Source organism: Gossypium hirsutum, chromosome A11, assembly GCF_007990345.1.
Source record: "Gossypium hirsutum isolate 1008001.06 chromosome A11, Gossypium_hirsutum_v2.1, whole genome shotgun sequence".
Taxonomy (NCBI): Eukaryota; Viridiplantae; Streptophyta; class Magnoliopsida; order Malvales; family Malvaceae; genus Gossypium; species Gossypium hirsutum.
Genome location: NC_053434.1, coordinates 15591033 through 15616588, shown reverse-complemented (window position 1 = coordinate 15616588; position 25556 = coordinate 15591033). Strand labels below are relative to the sequence as shown.

Sequence of the window (25556 nt, the reverse complement as noted above, 5' to 3'; positions counted from 1 at the left end):
GTATGAACATACGATTAACGATCACGATCGATACGTTCACATGGAAAAAGCCAGAATTCAGCATACCACGATGGAAGAATGCAACACAATAGCACCCTTGGAAAAAGAGTACATGTGTTTATCACACTTGAGCCCGTTATCATCACATTTGGGGAGTGCTACCAAGAGCTTCTCGGACATGGTATGTCCGGTGAAATGATTGAGAACGCGGTAAGGAGCGGTAAAATTGACACGGGGGAAAACTTAAAAGACCAGCCCCAAGGAAAAAGAGGGTGAAGTAAACAACGTAAGCAATATAGCAAAGCCATTCAAAACCGATTACTGTTGGCCCTCCAAAAATGATAACCACTAGTCACCAAGCCCCTCGAGGCAGGAACCCAACACAAGGCCCAACACAAGGACTAACACAGAGAGACTTCAGTTCACGCCCATTCCAATACATACGGGGAACTGTATCAGAAGTTATTTGATGCACACATAGTATCTCCATTTTATCTCGAGCCCATGCAACCTCCATATCCCAAATGGTATGACACGAAGCCCAATGTGAATACCATGCAGGGATACCAGGACACTCAATTGAGAACTGTACTGGGTTTAAAAAGGCGGTGGAAAGGTTCATTAAGATGGGGATTGTGAAGTTTGACGACCCATTAGGACCCAACGTAGCAGCGAATCCGTTACCCAACCATGCTGATAAAGGGGTAAACGCAATAATCGAAGGTGAGAAAAAGAGAATCAAAACCGACATTGCAGAGATAAAAACCCCATTGAGTTGGGTCTGGAGACAAATGATAGAAGGAGGTCTCATCAAACAAGGTTCAAAAAAAGGCCCGAAGGAACGAAGACGTACTGCGAGTTTCATGCTGAAGAAGACCATGACATTCAAACTGCACTGAATTCAAGGCCATGGTGCAAAATCTGATGAACAACAAAGAGCTAGAATTTATGAAGAGATCAAAGGACTTGAAAATGGAGAATTTATGCCTCGGAGGAGGGGCCTACGGGAAAGGCCCCAAATCACCCAGTGGTGATTATTTCAAGGCCAACGAGTACAGGATCTGGAATACAACTGGGCCAAGGGTCATAATCCAAAAACTGTAGCCTTTCCTTACAAGGATAGCAAAAAGGTTCCTTGGAATTACGACTGCAATGTGATGATCACGGGAGAGGAGAACCCGATAAATGCTTCAGAAGAGGCTAATGACGCAGGTTTCTATACGCGTAGTGGAAAACGTTACGACCTGGGAAATACAAAAAGGGAACTTATAAAAGGAAAAGCCTTGGCGGTTGAACAAAATAAAACGAAGACGACCGGAATTGAACCGCAAATTAACACACCGGTGACTGAAAATGAGGCTAGAGAATTCCTAAAATTCTTGAAGATAGCGAGTATAGCGTGTGGAACAATTGCATAAGCAACCCGCTCGCATCTCAGTGCTCGAGTTACTTCTAAGTTCAGAGATACATCGTAATGCGTTGGTAAAAGTGCTAAATGAGACCTATGTCGCTAAAGATATCTCAGTGAACAAATTGGATCGCCTGGTTAACAATATAAATGCCGATAATTTCATCTTCTTCAACGATGATGAGATCCCGCCAGGTGGTATGGGATCTACCAAGGCCTTGCACATCACTGCCCGTTGCAAGGGGTGTATACTACCGGCGGTACTCGTGGACAATGGATCGGCCCTGAATGTTTTACCCCTGTCCACATTAAACAGGTTACCTGTGGATAGTTCTCACATGAAATCATGTCAAAATATAGTGAGAGCATTTGATGGCACTGAGAGAAAAGTGATGGGGAGAATCGAGATACCTCTATTGATTGGTCCAAATACATACGAGGTGGACTTTTGGTAATGGAATTAAACCATCTTACAATTGCCTATTGGGGAGGCCTTGGATCCATTCTGCAGGAGCTGTACCATCGTCACTTCACCAAAAGTTAAATGGTGATGAGGTGATTGGTGACTATAGTGCAGAAGAAGACATCATTGCATCAGTCACCATGATATGCCATACATAGAGGCGATAGTGAAGCATAGAATGTTCATTCCGATCATTGGAATTCGTAAATGCCACATTTGTCATCGAGATGAGCAAAATCCCAGAGCCTAAGATATCCAAAGCACGTCAATGAGCTTACAGCTAACGATGGGAAAGGGAGCATTGCCTGGAAGAGGATTGGGAAAATACCTCCAGGGAAGGGTCGGAGTACCGATCCTAGTTAACAAACAGGACCGTTATGGTTTGGGATATAAGCCTAATGCGAGGGAAAGGAGAAAGAGATGGAGAAAAAGCAAGAAAAGAGAAGAGCACATTTGGGCGGGATAGAAGTCAAGTGGGGACCGATACCTTTCCCCATATATCTAAGACTTTTGTTTCAAGGGGAATTGTCACCCTGAAGAGAAGGATGAGGTTACAGAAGAAGGATTGAGAGGTTGGACATCAATGCCATATCCGCGGAAGAAAGGGTGGAAAGGAATTTATCAGGCATTCGTCCTTGCGAACCTGGAAGTGTTTTGAATAACTGGACTGCAGAAGAGATCCCTGTAACATTTAGAACTAATTCAGAGTAATATTCAGAACACTTGTTGCCCTAAGCCTGGGGGTGATAGAATCTTTTGTAAAAGGCACATGTCCAAAATCTAATTTCAGTAAAACTTTTTCATCTTGAGCAAATATTCTTTCATTCTTTTCATTCCTTTATAATCATAGTATGCATACAAGTATTCTTAGATTCTTTTATTTGGGCCTCCATTTGTTCCAATAACAGGTCTTCAGATATCAACGAGATGAGCGACTCTGTTACTAATTCAGAGTCTCTATTTGAGCAAGACATGAGTATAGATAATCCTCAAGATTTTGAAGGTGACCAAGACAGCGTTTTATCTCCGGATTTGTTAAGAATGATGGAAGAAGAAGAAAAACAAATTCTACCCTATAAGGAATCGTAGAAGTCGTGATCTTAGAAGAGGGCAGAGAGGTAAAAGTTGGCGCTTGCATTGCCAAGGAAACAAGGCGAGACCTTGTTAGTTGCTTCAAGATTTAAAGATGTCTTCGCATGGTCCTACCAAGATATGCCAGGTTTAAGTACTGATATTGTGGTGCACCGATTGCCTATAAAGGAAGAATGCAAACCAGTCCAACAAAAGCTTCGAAGGATGAGGCCTGATGTCTTGCTAAAAATAAAGGAAGAAGTCAAGAAGCAATTCGATGCTGGTTTCTTACAGGTGGTCAAATACTCAGAATGGGTAGCCAATATAGTCCCTGTTCCTAAGAAAGATGGGAAGGTGCGAATTGTGTGGACTACAGAGACTTGAACAAAGCCAGCCCAAAAGATAATTTCCCACTGCCTCATATCGATACCTTGGTAGAAACACGGCCGGATACTCACTGTTCTCTTTCATGGATGGTTTCTCCGGGTACAACCAAATTAAGATGCTTTCTGAAGACAAGGAAAAGACCACATTCATAACGATGTGGGGGACGTTTTGTTATAAAGTGATGCCTTTTGGATTGAAAAATGCGGGAGCAACGTATCAGAGAGCCATGGTAGCATTATTCCATGATATGATGCATAAAGAGATAGAAGTTTATGTTGATGACATGATCGCAAAATCCAGAACAGAAAGGGAACACGTGCAAGTTCTGAGAAAACTGTTTCTGAGGTTAAGGAAGTTCCAGCTAAAACTTAACCCAGCCAAGTGTACTTTCGGGGCTAGATCAGGAAAACTGCTAGGATTCTTAGTCAGCGAAAAGGGAATTGAAATTGACCCAGACAAAGTTAAGGCCATACAAGAATTACCTCCGCCAAGTACTCAAAAAGAAGTTCGGGGTTTCCTAGGAAGACTGAATTACATCGCTCGATTCATTTCACAATTAACTGAGAAATGTGACCCCATATTCCGCTTCTTAGGAAACACAATCCAGGTGTATGGGATAGGAGTGCCAGGAAACTTTCGAAAGAGTTAAACATTACTTGTCCAACGCCCCAGTACTGATGCCACCTTGCCCTGACAAACCATATACTATACTTGGCAGTATTTGAGAATTCCATGGGGTGCGTGCTCGGCCAACATGATGAGTCAGGACGAAAAGAAAGAGCGATCTATTATCTCAGTAAGAAGTTCACTGAATGCGAAACGAGATATTCGCCAATTGAAAAATTATGTTGCGCATTGGTTTGGACTACTCGGAGATTGAGACAATACATGTTGTACCATACGACTTGGTTAATCTCAAAGTTAGACCCTCTGAAATACATGATGGAGTCAACTGCTCTAAACGGAAGGATGGCCCGATGGCAAATTCTACTATCTGAATTCGACATAACCTATGTGAATCAAAAGGCTGTAAAAGGGAGCGCGATAGCAGATTTTCTAGCAAGTAGAGCCCTGGACGATTATGAGCCTTTGAACTTTGACTTCCCAAATGAGGATCTGATGTATGTGGCAACTACTGAAGCGGGCACACAAGAAGGCAATACTTGGAAATTAAATTTTGACGGAGCCTCAAATGCCATGGGCAACGGGATTGGGGCAGTCTTGGTATCTCCAAACGGTGATCATTATCCTTTCACCAGTAAACTAGATTTTGATTGCACAAATAACATGGCGGAATATGAAGCATGTATCATGGGAATCCGCGCGGCTATGGAACGCAAAATCAAGGTACTTGAGGTATATGGGGATTCGGCATTGGTAATTTATCAGCTCAAAGGCGAATGGGAAACAAGAGACCCTAAATTGATTAGTTACCGAAGGATAGTCCTAGAATTGATTGAGGAGTTTGACGACATCACTTTTTGTTATCTCCCACGAGACGAGAATCAGATGGCCGACGCTTTAGCTACATTGGCTTCCATGATCAAAGTAAATAGACCAGAGGATGTGAAGCCTATCCAAATGAGCATTTATGATGCTCCAGCCCACTGTTGTAATATTGACGAGGAAGAAGAAAAGGACGACACCCTTGGTATCAGGACATATTGCGATACGTGAAAAATTGTGAATACCCGAACCAAGCAACTGAGAATGACAAGAGAATGTTGAGGAGGCTGGCCAGTGGTTACGTCTTAGATGGGGAAATCCTGTACAAAAGAGGAAAAGATCAGGTGCTGTTAAGATGTGTAGACGCTGTGGAGGCCAAGCAGATCTTGGAAGAAGTCCATGATGGTATTTGTGGAACACACGCTAACGGTTTCACAATGCCAGACAGATCATGAGATTTGGATATTATTGGTCTACCATGGAAGGAGACTGCATCAAGTATGCTAAGAAGTGCCATAAATGCCAGATTTACGGAGACAAAATTCATGTGCCTCCATCACCTCTTCACGTCATGACTTCCCCATGGCCTTTCTCCATGTGGGGCATGGACGTCATTGGGCCGATATCGCCAAAGGCTTCAAACGGACATCGTTTCATTTTTGTAGTGATTGACTACTTTACTAAGTGGGTAGAGGCTACTTCTTACGCCAACGTCACAAAGACAGCTGTCAGCAAGTTTTTAAAGAAGGAAATCATATGTCGGTATGGAATGCCTGAAAGGATCATATCAGACAACGCATTAAATTTGAATAATAGCACGATAGCAGAGGTTTGTAATCAATTCAAGATCAAGCACCACAACTCATCGCCATATCGTCCGAAGATGAATGGTGCGGTGGAGGCAGCCAATAAAAATATCAAAAAGATTGTAGGGAAAATGACTGAGACCTATAGAGATTGGCACGAGAAGTTGCCATTCGCCCTCTATGCTTATCGAACATCCGCCAGGACTTCTATCGGGGCAACACCATTCTCTTTGGTTTATGGAATGGAGGCAGTGCTACCAATTGAGGTTGAAATTCCCTCTCTCCGAGTTTTTTCAGAACTAAAGTTAGACGAAGCAGAATGGGTCCAAGCCCGATATGATCAGCTGAACTTGGTTGAAGAAAGGAGGTTAAGAGCTATCCGTCATGGTCAAATGTACCAGAAACGAATGATGCGAGCTTACAATAAGAAAGTTCGTCCTAGAAACTTCCATGAAGGGGACTTGGTACTGAAGAAGATCCTTCCCATACAAAAGGACTTCAGAGGAAAGTGGATGCCAAACTGGGAGGGACCTTATGTAGTAAAAAAGGCCTTTTCAGGAGGGGCATTAATTTTAACTGGGATGGATGGCAAAAGCTTGCCCAATCCTGTGAATTCGGATTCAGTGAAGAGGTACTTTGCCTAAAAAAAAAAAAAAAAAAAAAAGGGGAGAGGCCAAGGCGAAAACCCGCAAAGGGCACCTTGAGACCAAAGGGGCTTTGAATTGAAAACCCAGGAATGGGCAATTCGAATTTTCGATCAAAGTTGAGGCATAGAGTAGTTTTGTCTTCTCCGAATTAACAAGAAGGAGAGATGCTACATCTTGGGGCATCAACAAAGTCTTTTAGGATTTCTAAACACAGAGTTTGTGCGGAGAAGCTCACGCTGCGATATCTGGGGCACCTGTTTTTTTTATCTTATTTACATCTTAGCAAAATTTGCTATTTGTTCATTTAGAGCTCTGCTCTCAATAAAATTCCATCTTATTCATTGTGATAATCTTTTTCATCATATCTCAGCAAAGTTTGCTATCTTGATTGATTTATTCATTTCGAGCTTTGCTCTCAGCAAATTTTATTTTGTCCATTTTGATAATCTTTCAAGTATTTTTCCTTGAAATAACGATTAATGGATTGACAATACACATGCAGAAGGAGTTCTGCATATTACTCTGAAAGTTTCTAAATAACACGAGGACCTGAAAAAGGACTGTTGTTTAGAGCTGACCAAACTTAAGGGTTAGAAGCATTGGAAGAAGAATAGTCCAAATTGCATCTATTTCTTTAGGTTTTCTGTCAAAGGTACTGGCTGAACAAGAAGACATCAGTGATAGAACCTTGATGAACAATGAGGAATGATAACCTGAGCATTAAAAATGGACCATTCTCATGACATTCTACAAATATAATACATACACATCTAGTTAGGAGCATTTGATTCATTCTGATCATGTCATCCTAAACACTAGGCATAAATAGGTCCATGAAATGGATTTTGCAGGTCATGTTCCCCAGAGAACAGATCAAAGAGACAAATCCTATACCCCTGAAGTTACAGTGGGATAGATTGAAGTCATTAAAGTAGATCTTGTCTTCATGTATTGGCGTGAAGTAGATCGAAGATATCAGATCCTATCTTCCTATATTGGTAGGAAGTGGATCGAAGATGCAGATCTTGTCTTCCCATATTGGTGGCGAAGTAGATCGAAGAAAGTAGATCTTGTCTTCATGTATTGGCGTGAAGTAGATCGAAGATATCAGATCCTATCTTCCTATATTGGTAGGAAGTGGATCGAAGATGCAGATCTTGTCTTCCCATATTGGTGGCGAAGTAGATCGAAGAAAGCAGATCTTGTCTTCATGTATTGGCGTGAAGTAGATCGAAGATATCAGATCCTATCTTCCTATATTGGTAGGAAGTGGATCGAAGATGCAGATCTTGTCTTCCCATATTGGTGGCGAAGTAGATCGCAGAAAACAGATCTTGTCTTCATGTATTGGCGTGAAGTAGATCGAATGTAGCAGATCCTATCTTCCTATATTGGTAGGAAGTGGATCGAAGATGCAGATCTTGTCTTCCCATATTGGTGGCAAAGTAGATCGCAGAAAGCAGATCTTATCGTCATGTATTGGCGTGAAGTAGATCGAAGATAGCAGGTCCTGTCTTCCTATATTGGTAGGAAGTGGATCGACGATGCAGATCTTGTCTCCCCATACTGGTGGTGAAGTAGATCGAAGAAAGCCGATCGACGATGGCAGATTTTACCTCCCTGACTACAGTGGAGTACATTGAAGCCAATAACTCTATCTCCCTACATTCAACAGTGGAATAGAGTGAAGAGCACAAATCTTATCTCCCTAAGCAGTAATTGAGCGGACGAAGAAAAACACAAATCTCATCCCCATGGAATCGTAGCAGAGTAGATTGAAGCTACAAGGCGTATCTAAAGTTGCAGTAGAGCAGATCGAAGAATCATAAGACGCAGTGGACTAGAATGAGGTTACTTGAAGAAAGGAAGCACCAAAAGAAGTCAAAACTCGACGAGCCCGGGCAAAATTGGCCTTTCTTAGTCTTTGCTCTGTTCTCGTTACACGATAACAAGCAAAGAGGGGCAGCTGTAAGGCCCAATTTTATGCCCAGGCCCGAATATTAAAACAATAAACAACAGTCCAATTACAAAATAACAAACCAACCCACTACCTAGCCCAATAGCAGAAACCCTAGCCCAAATAAAAAAACAAATGTTTGCAGCAGAAAACCCTAGGCGCAGCATGCCTAGGGCGCGCCGCTCAGCCTCGTCTGTCCCCCTCACGCTCGCACGCCTCAGCCTTGGCCACCACGACGCCCACGCGTCTGACACTCCCACCTGCTCCACCGTGCCCACCACCTGCAACAAGAACAAACACCACAACAAGGAAAGCATGCAAATGATGGGGAAAACAATAAACAAAAGGAACAAAACAAATATTGGCTTTAAAAGCCGAAATCGGTCAGGGGAACAGGGGGATTTTTTCCTTTCATTTTTCAATTGTATACTACTTAAGAATACAAGAATAAAAGCAGATTCAAGCAAGAAAGACCAAAAAACAGAAAAGGCAGTCAGGTCTAAGGTCTTTTTTTATTGTTCAAAAACTCATCTATTAGATATTTTTTACATAGCATAGGTTTATAAAAAGGAAATAGCAAAAAAAATAAAAAATTTTACCTTTCCGGCCACCGCGTGCGGTGGCCGGCGCCGGCGAGCCTCCGGTGGCCGTCCGGTGACCCCCCCTTGGCCGGAAATCGCTCCGTGCCCTCCCTCTCCCTCTTTCTTTCTTTTTTTTCCCTCACCTGGTCTCAAATGAATTCTTCAAAAAAAACTTAGCTTTTATAGGGGACCAAAACGCACCGTTTTGGTCCCCCCTGTTTAATGATAAAACGACGTCGTTTCGGACGTGGGGCGGGTCGACCCGACCCGCACCAGGGCAGGATCCGCGTGTTTTTGAGCGGAAGGGCTATTTGCGCAATTGGCCCTTCCGCATTTTTATATTTCGCAATTAAGTTATTCGTTGTTTATAAATTGACCCCGAAATCCATTACACTTTGCGATTTAGTCCCCTTTCTAACGGTGTCGTTTCAAGTGTTTGGATAAATTACTTATTTGATCCCCATAGTTTAACGCGCGTTCTGATAAGTCCATTCTCCTTTAATTTCTTTCAAAATTCGCCCCAGAGATTTGGTTTTAATCCAATCTCATCCCTTTTTCATCTATTTTTTTTTACCTTAAATTTCATAATATTTTTGGCTGTTTAATTCAATTTTAAATATTAATCGTTATATATATAATATTATTATCATTGTTGTTTTATTATTATTGTATTATTTAACTATGTATGTATTTTGTTTCGTTTCTACTATTATATACATATATCATATATTCTTTAATATTAATATTTGTTCACATATTTCATTACATATATATATATATAGGTATTTTTGTGTATATGGTATTATTTTCATGTATTCATTTATTTATATCATTTTTTAAATAATTATATTAAGCATACACTTGTAAATATCGTGCTATTCGTATATTTCTCATTATCTCATACAAATATCTTTGCATTATCCGTCATACATTTCTTTCATTTTTATGTATATGTTTTTAGATATCACAACATTTATATATTTTTGCATTATGTTACGTATACATTTTTTATCTTTACTATTGTGATTATTAGTATATGTTTTCGTATTTATGAATATATCTTTAATACATATAAGTATATATTTATTATTAATAGATGTTTTCAACATTATTATTATATATATTATGTGAATATTTTAACATTACATTATATATGTATTTATATATATTACGCATATATATAGACCCCCTTTTTTAATATTATATATTTCACACATATATATAGATATACGTACTTATACCTACTTAAATATATTTTTCACATTTCATAATTCTTATATACTTACATATATTTATGCATATTTTACATCATATACATACTTATATATTTTATACTCTTAAAAATGTTTTTTGTATATTTCACATATTTTATAATTCACATACATATATTTTATATTATCACGATTTGTAAATATATAAATACACATTTACATTTTTTATAATATTTACCGATTTTATATATATGTACGTACTTATCCATGTTTTCATATTCTGTAATTTATATATATTTCTTATTTTATGGTTTTAAATTATACATGCACATATATATATTTTACATAATTGTATTCATTGTCATCATTGTTATTTGGTGTTTGTTTATTTATCCATGTACACTTGTGCTTTTTCTAAAACGTTAGTTCTATTTATTTATTTGTATGCTTTGTTTATGTAATCGCCTCGTCATTTCATTTTGCCTATTGTATTGTTGTTACTCACTTTACTTTGCTTACCTTGTCGTATTCGTTATTGTTTCGTCAAGCATTAACACCAAACATCAAAAGGAAAATTTTTCTAAATAAGGCAATATTTCGCGTTTGGAAAATCGAGAAAACGTGCCCTAACGTGCTGGGTTTCGATTTCTCGTTCGACCAAATAGCCAAATATCCTTTTTAAACTTTTAAATAAGGCAATATTTCGCGTTTGGAAAATCGAGGAAACGTGCCCTAACGTGCTGGGTTTCGATTTCTCGTTCGACTAAACAGCCAAATATCCTCTTAAAGCTTCAAAATATGGTTTCATTAAACTATAAGGTGATCTTGGTTTCGATGGTTTAGGGTATTGTGTCCTAATGTGCTGGATGTGATATTCCTTCGGAACAAGAGAATCTTATATTTCAATTCACGTTATCAGAGTTTTCTTTTAAGGATCGTATTTTTTAAAACCCTTCAAATTTTCAATTTTCGACACTAAGACACTAATTAATCAACTAGGTACCAATTTTGGGCGTATCGAGGGTGCTAATCCTTCCTCGTGCGTAACCGACTCCCGAACCCGTTTTTTAAATTTCATAGACCAAAATCTTTGTTTTGATAAAAATTAAATCGTTTATTAAAAACAACCACTTTTCAAGGTGACCCGATCACACCTCATCAAAAAGGATCGGTGGCGACTCCCGTTTTCATTCTTTTTTTAATCCAAGTCGACCCCGTTTTCATTCAAAAAATGGTGTCAACAACACCCATATTTAAGATCATGTCCACTCTCGTTAAAGGGAAAAGAAGGTTGTCTCTAGCGTCTATATATAACCTTATGTTCCAATATTATTTGTAATAACTTTAGTGGCTAAAACAATCCAATTATCTTATTTAAAACTTAAGAGGGAAGGTCTCAATCATTCTTTAAAGCCAATGTTAATCACAAAATCCTTACGTGCATATATTATACTTCCTCTCGATCTAAGTATTAGCACTATATATTAAGATCAATCTTCAAATGATTTGATGTTGTTGTTTAAAATGTGAAGACATAAGAAAGGAGAGAAAAGATGAGTAGCAGCAGAGAGATGAAAACTGACTTCAATCTGCAACAAAGCCAAGCCATTAAACAAATATAGTGCTCTCCACAAATCTGACACATGATCCTCATGTAAAGTTGTTTCAAGCTGATGCTATAAACAGCAATGAAGGTGACTGCCAAGAATTGGACTGGGAAGAGAGATATAGAGATATAAAGAAAGATATGAACTTCAACCATATGGTTAATTACTTCGGCAATGATCAGTTCCACTTAGGCAACAACAACTGCTAGTACAGTCACTCCTAGAATGACTGTTTTTTTAGTACTAGTTCACTACTGAGGATACTGACACTGTTTGCATCAAAAGTAGATTTCAAAGGAGTCCCCGAAAGTCTCAAAAGCATTACCAGTTTTTACCACTCTAAGAGAAAGTAGAAAGGCACAAGGCATCGAGAAGTAAAACTACCCTAAAAATAATATAGTACTTATGTCTCAAACCAATACCATATAGCTGATGGAAAAAGTGAAAGAAAACTATACCCTTCATAGATCAAGCAAAGCAGCAGCCAGGGAGGAACATTTAGTCATATGCTAGATTAATTAAACTGCAGCTTGCTTATGGTTATGGGGTTTTGGCCAGGGATTTAAATAGCGGACCGAAACCGCTATAGCGGCTGTTATATAGCGGTAGCGGCGCCGTCCGAAACCGCAACGGCTGAAAATAACGGTGTGAAGCGGAGTCACACCGATAACGGTGGGTCGCTGCCGCAACTTAACGGATAACGGTCGGTCGCGGCAATAACGGGACGCTATTCCTGTTATATCCCGTTATAGTGAATTAAAAAAAAATCCATCTCCCTCCTCTAAATAAAAATCAGCAGAAATAGTGAAACTTAATAAAACAAAAGGGAATATATTCCCCTGCAAAATCAGTGTTTTCAATCAAAAAAAGTAAAAAGAAAGCAAACAAAAACTGAAACCAAACAAACAGCAAGCAAATAAGCAATCAAAATTTAAAACTCCTTTCTCATATTTCGGTCGCTAAACTGAAACCCAAACGGCAAACAAAGTAAACTGATCACTTCACATTCAGATTCAGAGACTGATAATCTTCAAGTAAGCACCTAAAACTTCGTCTTGTTGATTCTTGCTTGTTTTTGCAGTAGATTCAGAGTTTTTTTGAGAGGATGATAGAGTTTAGACTTTAGATCACAAAGTGAATCAATCCCTTACTAACCGTTGTAAGATCGAGAAAATGAAATCAATCCAGCAACGAAGATGAAAACGAGCAAGAGAAGAGAGATCTTGGAAGCTGGAAAGTGGAAACTGGCGTTTGATTTCCCTCTTGACTCTTCTTCAGTTTTTCTTTCTGTTTCTGATATTTCTGACGTTTGATTTCCCTTTTTCTTTATTTTTTTCATTTTTAATGTCTTTACTCCTAGCCAAAACCAAGGCACCGTTTAGGCTTCCAATATTTTCATGACAGGTCACTGTTTAATGGGTGTAAATTTGGCACTTTGACTAAAATTAATAGGCTGTAAAATTAATAGGCTGTAAGACTTGAAATTAGAATTCATTATAACTGTTAAACATATATATGTATATAATCATTTTTAAAATAAAACCAGTATATATTATTTAATGAGAATGATATCCTTACTATATTTATTAAAATTAATATAAAAAATGAGATTTAATTTGAATGATAAAATTGAGGATTTGAAAGTTTTTAAATATGATTATTGTTTGTATTTTTCTATATGTATTTTGGATTTAAATTGATTTTTTTTGTATTTTGTATAAAATGTAAAAATACTTTTATAATTTAATATTTGCTACTTTGCAAAAAGGTTATGTTTTTTTAATTAATTTCCAATCAAGTTAGTGTTTAGTTGACCCTTGACATTAACTTATCGACAATTAAGTATAATATAAATATTTATATTCTATTTGTTTAATTTTTATTGATATAAATTTTAACATATTAATAATTTATGAAATTAAATTTTTACGTACACATATGGAGTTTTAATAATTTTCTTGTGTAATTATATACTATGCTAATGCAACCATAAAAAATCATCTATACTATAAATTAAGGAGTTGATTGAGTTGATGTAACCTAATAACCGAGACCAAACTCAATTAGAAAATTATTATCCATTCATTTTATAAAACAACAAATATTATTTTGAGGTATTTATATATTTTTATATTTGATAAATTTAGAAAAAAAAATACATGCATATAAATGTAAATAATGACATTTGAAATCCAACATTAAAATCATCTTAACTTTATCATTTCATGCCCTTAATTTTCATAGCAATTTTTTTATAAATATATTACGTAAATGTTTTCACATGCTATTTCTATAAACTAGTAAGTATTTAAAGTGGAAAAGAGTGAATTCCACCTCTCACTCCCATCCTCTTTTAACTTGTTGAAGCAAAGTATATTTGGGTTGATTTATTAGAGTTTGGAGAGATTTTATAGAAAATGAAAATTGCATTGATAACAATCATATTATTATATTTTTTAATATGAAAGCTTCAATCTTATCAGGTTTATAATTTTACTTTATATGTTATTTTTTAATTAATATTGTAATTATAATTTATAATGATAATTAGTTATTATTTATTATTATTTTAAAATTTCATAACTTTCATAATTTATAATCATCTATACTCGAGGACGTGTGCTCCACTACACATGGAGAGTGAAAGTGGGGGCCTATGATTCTTCAGGTACTGTCCAAAGGTATTCCAGTCACGGCGCTTTTGGTTCTCGTACCGGCTTGACGTCGAAGAAGACGAGGTTGCAAGTGATGTGGCACCGTTATTGCTAATGTTGAGGCTAGCGTTTTCCAAGTTGAAGCTATCCATTTCTGGAAATGAATCCATGGGCATGGAGAGAGAGCACAGTTTTTAATAGTATCGTCTACAACAAATAATTCATTTTGGGCTTTATCAATTAACAATTGGAATAAAAAAAGAAAAAAGAAGAAGAAGAAGAAGATTAGTGCGGTAGTACTTTCTCTTCTTGGTTCAGCTACTTTGATTTTAGGGTTTCCTTTACTTTTGTGTTTCGTAGGATAATAAATACACTTTGATGGGTTTGCGGTGCGTTTAGTTTACTTTTTATCTTAAGCTACAGTATTATTACAATATTTAATCTTATCGCCACCGCTATTTTTATATTAATTGCAGGTAAACACACCGCCTATCCAAACTAACCATCGATAACCTTAAACTAGCCTAAGCAAAACAAAGTTGCAATACTACTGTTGAAGATACTTATAATTTATTTTAGCTTTCTACCCTTTACAATTGCTAAGTGCTTTTCAACGTTTTAAGGTCAAGAAAATGCATTTCAAAGAGGGTTGAACAAAATACCGTGAAAAAAAAAGTGTAATTAATTTCTAATTTTTTTAAATTTCAAATGTTTAATGTTACATATTAATATAAATTATTTATAAATTTTAATTTGAATATATAAGAATATAACCTTGAAATTAAAATATATAATAATATATTTGATATAAATAATTTCAAAAAAGTGAAATAATTGTATGTCAAATGTAATTATTATAAATATATAAAGTATGTTTGGACACATAGATGAAAGTGTAATTATTCTTGTAGTAATTATATCATTTTGTAATTATAATAATTCATAAACATAAATATATATATTTGATTGATGAAGTATAATTTCTTATAGTACAAATTATAATTATATAATTTAAAATTTTAAAATATATATTTAATTATTATAAAATTGTTGATAATATTTAAGAAAAAAATCTATAAATGAATAAAAAAATTTAAAATTAAATCATCTGTGAATCCAAAAGAATATTCGAACAATTAGTTTTATCTAAACATTCAATATTTATGAGTAGGTTGTTTTCTCTCTAATATTCTAAGCAGTGTATGTTGTCATAAGATGATGTTTTATGTTGTATAGTGCATTATCGAGAGCTGGCCGTGTATGTCGTCATTTCGTGTTTACTAACCCTCTGCTGGTTTTTTTTTCCTTTTGGATTTAATTAAAGTAAGTTATTTTGGCTGAGAAAATAAAACATTAAATATATACTTTTGATTATCATCAAATCGTCGTTTACCAAATAAAAATAATAAATAATAATTACGTTAATTTTAGTATAAATAATTTATATAATATATTATTAATTGAACTAATTATTTAGTAGTTCAAAATATAGAGGAAGTTTTATCATCAATAAAAGATTTTCATATTATTTAAGCGAAATCAATAAAATAACATATAATTATATTTAAATATATATATCCTAACTTTAAAATATTATTATTGTATAAACAATTTTAATCTTAAATCATGCACGGGCATCTGATAATTGGATTTGAGTTTAATTATTTGTAATTGTCCACATAATTACTTCAATTTTCACCCTCCATAAAAATTTATTAGTGTCTAATTACACTCAATTTAGCGAGACATAAAAATGTAAATGAGACATTGGTGCTCGCAAGCTATTTGAATTTAACTCGAAGAAAATTTAAATTTGATTCTGTAATTATCAAGCTGAGCTCGAGCTCAAGCTATCGATCAAGCCAAATTCGAGCTTAGTAATACTTGACTTGAACAGCTCGCGAGCCTTATCAAGCTTTTCACATTTTTATATTATTAAATTATGTTTTATGCTTCATATATATTATTTACCCTAAACTTAATTATTGAATTGAGCTCAAACTCAAGAGTTAAGTTATATAATATATTATATATTGTATTTTCTGAAAATTTTATATATTATTATTTCTTATCAACAATATTTTTTTTCTTTTCTGAAAATATTTATGCATTTTTATATTTTTTTTTTGAATTTTTTTGAATCAGAAGAAAATTGAGATCATTTGTAAATTTTGAATGTTAATTTTTTAAAATTATGAATAAATTTAAATAAAATGTAAAAGTTGAAGGCTAAATTTGTTATTATATACTGATTTTTATGAATAAATTTAAATAAAATGTAAAAGTTGAAGGCTAAATTTGTTATTATATACTGATTTTTTAACAACCATGTCAGCTTGTCGTTTGTGATTTTATCGGGTGTAACCGAAATGACTCAACTATATAACGTGAGTGCTTAAATTGAAACTTCTTATTTTGGATAATGAACTCTTTTTTTTTTTTTTTGCTTTATTCAAACTATTCTGTTTAAAAATAACAGAACAGTAGTTCCAGTCAAACAATAAAATTGTCACAAAAGCTATTATAACATGAAAACTAGGCATTCCAATCACCAATCTAACATTCACAACCACACCTTGAATATAACCCTGCGGTTAATACCAACTGTCGCTAATGTTTCTGCCATTTCATTGCCATGCTGGTCTGCTTTTGAAAATGCTACCTCACCCACATAGGCTAGTCTCCTTTCCATATCTGCAGATGTAGTTTGTTGCGACCAAGGTCTCCTATCTTTGTTCAATAACCAGTTATACGCCACCAGTGACCCGATTTCAACAATAATCAAACCAAATCCCCTCTACTCTATCTCAATTATTACATCCAACGCTGTAATTATTGCTCCTAATTCAGCTGAATCTGCATCAATGGAATCACATGGTCCCGAGAATAAAGCTCTTACAGTTCCTTCCTATAGTTAGGTGACTATATGTGTAGTTTACCCTTAGAATTACTATAAAACAATGTTATGAAAAGCTAAAAATGTTTATTTTAAATATGATGTTGTAAAATAAAAAATAAGTTAATTTAAATGATATTTAAAACCGTTAATATTATAATATGAGAAAATATTTGATACACTCATAGTGGAGTTTTTATACTTTACAAGTAGGGTCAAGAGGTTGACAAGTAACTTATAGAAATATAGTAAAATATTTAAAAAATAAATATTTTGAAAAAGAGACACGTGATAAATTGTTAAGGCTGCTTATGAAATAAAAAAAGTACACTACCATTGCACCAAATACTAACCCTTATAATACATGAAATATTAATTTTAAATAATTTTAAGTTATTAATATAAATTAGGGATAAATATCAAAACTATACATGAATTTTGAATGTGTGTAGTCTATACATTAAATTTTAATTTGATTCAATTTTTAAAAACTGATATAACACCAATTTACGTTTATGTATTACATACAAAAATTATTATATTAATCCAATATGAAAATAGATTAATGTATTTATGTTTTTAAAGCGTGTATAATTGATTTAAAAGCATACCATTGAAAAAAAATGAAATTTTATGTGTACATGTGAACCATAAACAAAGTTTCATGTGTGTAATTACACAAAATCAAAGTTCATGAATAAAGTTATACGTAAGACCAAAGTACATCTATAATTTTGATATTTGTCCTTATAAATTATTTATAAAATTCAATTTAAATATATAAATATATCATGTTTTACATACTAAAATCACATATAAACATAATTATTATAAATTAATAAAAATTCATAATTGATAGAATAATTGATTAAGTGCAGATCGAAAATATTTCTTTTCTCGTGTCTTTGTATTATTTTGGTATTAATAAATATTCAACTTAAATTATAATGAAAATATAAAAAACAATTTATGGTATTAATGGTAATTCATTGTTAATAATCATTTTATTTTTATTTTTAAAAAAGTTATTTTATTTTGTTAAATTCACTAACGCCACACTTTAAAATAAGAAAAATACTTACTTAATAATTATGTAACAATAAAATTGACGTTATAATAAACTTAAATTCAACAGAAGAATTATAAAGGTATTAATAATTAAACTAAATTTCTTGAAATAAAAATAAAAGAAGGTAAGAAAAATATAAAATTTAAGAAATTAATAATAAATTGTAATATAAATTATGGGTAAATGTATAATTTGAGTTATTGAAAAGGAAAAGGTTGATTTTATGTCGGGTAGCTTTATGTGATTTTATGGAGGAGATGATGGTTAGGTAAAAGCATCCATTGAATGAATTTCTGCACTACTTTTGGTAAAAAATGGTGGAATAAAGAGAGGGTAAACAAGCTCTGTAGTTTGAAATGACACTTCATTCTTCATTCACCACTTTTTCCATAAAACAAACCTTTTATTTTCTGTCACCTGCAATTCTCTAATTTACCCTCACAAAGTATCATCCAACTGTTTCAGTCCCTTCTTCTTCTTCTTTTTTTCAATTTTAGAAATTTATGGAGGTCACTGGGTTCTCTTTTTGTTTTATGCTGCAACTTTCATATCTAAACATCATAAGGCCAAGCCAAAGCACTCATCTCTTTACTTTTTTAAGCTAAAAATTCTTCATCAACGAATAAACTTACAAGCTAAACCTAATTAAAAATAAAAATCCGGGCACAGACAATCCTTGAGATATTATTTGTTTTAAGCAAATCAGGTCGTTAGGGATTAATTAAAAAACGATTTCCTTTTCCCTGATTTATTGGCTTCAAATTCCAAAACTCTAAATGTGATGCTTTTGGAAACACAGCAACTGTAGTTTTCACCTTCTTCCATCACTGCTTTGCCCAAATTAAACAATTAATGTTTGTCGGCAAATTTATTTTAGGTTAAAATCTGTTTTTAGTCCATGTACTTTGATCAATTTTGAGATTTAATTCATATATTTTAAAAGTTAAAAATTTAATCATTTCATTTTTCAATTTAAGTCCAATCATATTGTTGCTAGTGGTTTATGTTTAAATTTGTCAACGTACCATGTTCTTTTTTCTAGTTAATCATATGATAACCTAATTAGTAATCAATATGTCAAATTGATAAATTTTAATAGAAATAATTTTAATAATTAAATTAATATTTTTAAATCAAGAAAGTAAGAAAACTTCTTTTTTAATTTTTCAAGTATAGAGGTTAAATCTTAAATTTAATCAAAATACAGGGACAAAGTGAGTTTAAACCAATTATGTTATTATTGATTAAAATCTCCTCGATCTATGTGCCAACATTATAAATGGTTGACATCTAAAAACTCAAAATTCACATTGTCTGATTGTGGTCGCTCTTTTTCAATTTGTAATATGTACAAAAAATACTTTTTAAGTCTTTATATGATTGAAATAAAATTATTTTATTAAATTCATGATATTTTAAAATAAGAATTATTCATTTAATAGTCACGAAATAAGAAGAAAAATGATTGAAGAATTTTAATAATACTAATAATTAAGATTGTATAAATTTAAAATGGAGATTAAATTTTTAGAAATAAAAAATTACAAAGATTAAATTATAAAATATGGAAAGTAAAGAAATTCGAACATATTTTAGCCTTTAGTATTTTATAGTTTTATTTTAATGCATGTAAAAATATATATTAATCAACCAAATGAAATCAATTTCATTAAAGAAGAAATCATCTTGTAATAATAAAATGGGATTCAAAGTGCATAAGGCGCAGTTGGAATCGCAAATTCTGCCCGTTTGCATAGCCAAGGTCGGGGCCATGGGAGATCAAACGTACCCAAGGTGCAAGCTGCTGTATAGATTCCCCTCCCCATACATAGCAAGAGTGGACCAGGGCTTGCCTCGGCTACTTTCTTTCCCAAACAGTAATACGACCAGAGAAGTAGGGCCATGCATGGCATGCTGCAAGTTTCAGGCGACAGCACTGCCAAAATTAACCAATTAACAAGCATGACGCTTTGTTATGTATGGTTTTAGTTTTGTCTGTGTTGCTTCATTTGATAGCTTGAAGCTTTTGGGTGTTTGTGGACATTAGAGTGGTAGGCTTCTTAAACTTGTAACCTGCAAGAAATTCTCCCACAGAATATTGTAAAGAAGAGGAAACAAACAAGTTGTTTTAATATTAAGGGATAGATTTAGCCATATGCTAACTAGCTATCTCCGCATGAATGGTTTGTGGTTTTCCCTAAAAGTGAACTGTGAACTCAACCAAAATCAATGGCTCGCAATCAGAGTATAAGAATAAGATGATATCTTCGGTTAACAGTGTGATCTCCTTGCCTGGGAACAGGCTAAACAAAAAAACAAACCATCCACCCTCCAGTTACAGAATACAAATGCAGTGCTCGTTAACCTACTCAGCAAGTGGAAGTGTTTGCTTGATTAAAAAAAATGATGTCTTTGCAGAAACAGTAGTTATCAATAAAGTTGACCGCATGAATCATTAGATTTACAATTTATCAATTTAATTACTATTGAAATGCGACATTTAGTAAATTTGGGTTAATTTAAATTTTCATTAAGGTGTTTTTTTATGTACTTTTTAATTAGCATTAAAATTAATTTTTTTAAAATTTATGATTAATTTTTCAATAATATTATGTTTAAAATCTGAATATGGATTTTCTCAATAAATTTTACTATCATTACCTTCTCACATTGTTTTTTAAGAATTACTCATTTTCTGACCCATTTCTACCGTTGATGATCAAAATGAAAGAGAGTCGTGAAAAATAGAGAATCAAATACCTTAGTTTAAACCCTGTTCCTTCTTGGCCACAAGATAGTTAACAATCATATATCTACTCGGTAAAATGGTCATTCTAAACGTAATACTATAGCCAATACAAAGCATGCTGCTTTTTCCATGAACTTGTCAACTTGTCGTTGATAGTCGAACCTTAACGTAGTTAGTAGCTGAAGGGGAGCACTCGAGCTACTACAAATGTCTTTATTTTCTGAATTTGTTTAATATAAGTTTTTCCTTTTTCCTCTTTCCTCGAGAACAACTTCTTTTTCCAGATATAATGATAGGTATAACTTGAAGATCAATAAGAATCCAGGAATTGATTCCACGAAAAGAAACCTCCAAAACTCATTAAGGTAATCACAAACAGAACAAACAGAGAGGGACCAGCAAGAAAGTAGCAAACCACAAAGGGTCCAGCATGGTACACTACCACCAGGGTAAAAGAAAACTTGATCAATGGATGGTAAAGTGCATGAGCAAGGCTGTTGGCTTCCTACTTCCTGAATACATGAAAAAAATGAACAGCTGCAGTTCCTTTGATCATACCATCCATCTCATTGAAAGTATCCCATAAGAAACTTCCAGGGGCGTCACTCGTGAGACATAAGAGCTACACCAGAAAACAACTTTGTATTAGTCAGACTCCACCATCGGTTCAGTTCTCTTGCACCAACCAGGTTTACCCCTTGCAGCCCCATTGACGTTAAATTTACGACACCCGCGGGTGGAGGAGTCCAAAGCCGCCTGTGCATGGTGCACACTGCAATGGATGTTTCCATCACGCTCTTTCAACGATGAAAGCATCTCCCAGTATGCTTGAGCTCAAAAGATTGACCTTTTAACTTCTTTGTGAAAATAGCTCATCCGCCGACCATAGTGTACCTTGAAATACAAATTCGTTTCGAGTCAACCAGATCCACCACAGGAACTCACAAGGAAGGATTTAAGATTAACAGGATTATACCAAATAATAGCCCGCCAAGAGAAAATTTGCTCCAGAATACTCGGATCCACTCACACTCATCATGAGCCATTAAAAATCAGTGGAGTTTGGGCGGGGCTTTTAACTTCCATAACATGTTGTAGTTGAAATTTCCCACCACACAGACATCATTAAAAAAACACATTACATGGTGATTTGACAGAAAAGGAGCCAGCTTTGTCGTTGCGGTCCCACAAAGAAAGTAAACCACTCACATGACACACTGAATGGCACTACCAAGCCCCCTAATCCTCGTTACCATAGGGTGTTTTTATGTATGCTTAATTGAATATAATACCTCAAACTAATTTTTAGTTAGGTATTTATTCTAAGCATGTATTTAAAATATAATTATGTAATTATTATGGTTCAAAACAATACTTCTATTAACAAATTAAAGTTAACAGATAATTAAAAATATCATGTGTCAATCTTTAATTGAGTAAAGAATTTTTTTAATAGTGATAATCACTGAAATTACCTCTCCTAATATCGTCTTCAATATTTAAATTATGTTTCTCCTTAATAATTATGCAATATAACTTATCACTCATTAAATATTTAAGTCCAGCCTCATTATCTGTCACGGAACAACACTCAACCTAAGAGTAAAATAGATGTCCATGTACACCAAAACAAAACTCCATCACCAATATACAACATGGCACAACAATGGGGCACAGTTGGAACAAACCCAGCAAATGTTAATCTTGTCCAAAAAAAAACCATCACGGTTAACGACAAGTGTAAACAGTGTGGTGCGAAAGGAGGAACAGTATTATAAAATCTCTCTACATCCACTATATCTTTCATACTTGTTTTCTGTGGATCACAATTGTAGCAGGCCCAATTATAAGATCCTAGACCCACTATGATATTGGGTTATAAAAACTCTCGGCCTTGGAACTGGTCGTAAACCTGACACTTGTATCTATTTATTTGACCGGATATTTATCAAAACCAACATGTTCTTTGTCATCAATTTGTTGTTGAAGGCTAAAACAATTATTCACTTTTTAAATTGTCAAATCACCAATTTAACTGCAATTTAAATGAAGGGATTTTCATACAACTTCATGTCTTAAAAACCTTCTGGCATGTTTACATGTGCATATCATATATCATTGTTTTAAGCAAATCAAGTTAATGTTTGTCGGCAAAATTATTTATATTTGCGGTGGAAAAAACACTAAATAGAGAAACGTTCTTCATCTTGTTACAACAAAATGTGAATCAATGTGCTTACGGGTGCAATTGGAATCACAAATTCTACCCTCTGACTTCATGAAAGAAGAAAAGTGGTGGAAAGGCCATGAGAGATCAAACACCGGAGGAGTCTGGTAGAAGTATTAGTTATTATGGAATGGTACCATAAATGCCAGCTGTTGTATAATTTCACTTTCAGCCATCCCATGACTAACATGAGTGGACCAGTGCATGCCGTCGGCTACTCCCTTTTCCTAACACTTAAACATACGACTAGAGAAGTATGGCCTTGAATGAATGCTGCAAATTTCAGGTGACAGCACTGCCCAAATTGACCTATTATCGAATATTGCATGCTGCCCTGGAGTAACAAACAGGGATACCAAATCACAGAAAATGGAACATTTCAACCAAACCAAATTGCAAAAGTATCCTTTTAACAAGAACCTATATAGTAGATTACATGTACAACATATTTACAAAACTTAAGGAACAAATCAGAACCAGTTATTACATGAACTAAACTAAATGAAGAAAAACAAAGTGAAGCTGTCATACCATAATCCTATGGCAAGCTATTATGTTCCATGGAAATATTCGCAGCAAATTATAGACAAACCGAACACCTCACTGGAAAGCTTGCCCTATTTTCCCATAGGGATCAAAAAGAAATAAAGAATAGAGTTCACAATGCCAATGCATATAGCTTGACAACTAAGAATGTATGGGAAGAGAGAGCTCCAACAAGATAAATGAGAAAGACAACTTACATGCAAGAAGGGTATCAGAAGATCAGAAAATAAAATATAACACAAGTTATCATATGTCACATCCTGCCCTTCCCTGTCGCACCTTCTCTCCGACTCCGGAAGTGACTAAGAGCTGCTGTGCCTGCAACATTAAAAAAACAATATATCATATGCTTTATGATGTGCATCCCGAAATTCGCATTACAGAACACATTTTTCCAAACCAATCTAATTAGCTACATTAAGGAATATGATCACAATTCCGCTTACTATATTGAAATTCCAGACACAGGAGCAGACAATGCAAGGACTGTAGCATTGTAACAGAAGAAGAGTTAAAAACTAAGCTGCATACCTTTCCTTAGCTCTTGGTGTGCCGGACTGAGACAGCGCAACTAGGGATGGAATGGCCCCTTCGTACAAACCAAGGTACAAACTTGGAACTGTTAAGGCATAGTTGCAGCAATGCAGAGGCAGCATTTTCCTTACCCTTGGCGACCCTGATTCAACAACTTCAATTAGTACTGGGATACCGCCTTCCTGTACAATTGCCAAACGCCCTTCCGCAATTGTGGACAGGTTCGAGAGAAGAGCAACTGCCTTGTCAACCATCCACTATCAGGATCCAAAAACTTGACAAGGTATTCACTGTGCCAGCTTGCACTATACGAGCCTTATTTTCATGAAAGATTGACAAGTTAAACAAAGCAGTAGCAGCATCTTTTCTCCCTCTCAATGTTCCTGAGCCTAGAAGATTTACCAAGGCTTTTACAGCACCAGAGCGGCCGATCCTTGCTGTACTCTTCCAAGACAGAAAGACTGAACAAAGCGCCGCAGAGTTTTCTTTGGCTCCATCATTTCCAGACTTTAAAACATGATTAGCGGCTCTATTGCTCCCAATTTTGCAATTCTAGCCTTGTTATCTTCATTAATTGAGAGGTTTAGAAGGGCTGTAACAGCATGCTCTTGCGTTAGCTTTACTTCTGAGTATAATAGAGAAAGTAATGGCGCAATAGCACCACATTGACCTTAATTATTCGATTTCCATGTTGTGCTTTGCAGAAAGCGCAATTCTGCAGCAGCTGCTGTTTGGACTTCATTGGATAGGCTTTTAAGGTTGTCCACTACATCTTCACATGGGAATCGTGGTCAAATCATCACATCCTGACCCAGATTCAATGAAATAAGGGCTGTTATAATTATGGTTTCCGTTGACTGACTTTTCTATTTTTGCTCCAGAGGCCTGCAACTGCTTTCCTGTTATCCAGGAAGAAAGTCCAGATTCTTCTGTTAATGAGGAAGTACCAAGTCCCTCAGATGAAATTTCAGCTAAGTCGTTCCTTTCATGTTTCTTTGAACTACTAGAGGCACAATCAATGCTAGAAACTTCACTTGAGGCTGATTCAGTCCTGCTGTGAATAAATGACTGATTGGAGGATTGCTGATCATACTTGTCATCTCCCTGCTTTGGTATCCATAGCATTCTTGGTTATATTTGATGAGGTGTCAATCTTCTGCTTCTCTAAACCATTTCTCCTTCAGGGATGATCTTGTGGAGCAACTACCGTTTGCAAGCAAGTACTATCAGTATGATTAATCTATGAATGATAAGCATGAGAGGGGCTGATGTAATGCTACACCATAGCTTTGTTGCA

The 25556-nt window shown here is 34.9% G+C and overlaps 1 protein-coding gene across 1 annotated transcript in view; it reads right to left on the bottom strand.

Annotated features, from left to right (window-relative positions):
• LOC121209975 (protein G1-like) overlaps positions 1-14390 on the bottom strand; it is a 32343-nt gene extending 17953 nt beyond the window's left edge. Inside the window, exons 1-2 of the mRNA XM_041082025.1 lie at positions 14216-14390; positions 8392-8466 (exon numbers count right to left, since the gene is read on the bottom strand). Coding sequence (XP_040937959.1) covers positions 8392-8466; positions 14216-14390 — 250 coding nt within the window. The remainder of the gene's footprint in view (positions 1-8391; positions 8467-14215) is intronic.
• Between the last annotated feature and the right edge of the window lie 11166 nt (positions 14391-25556).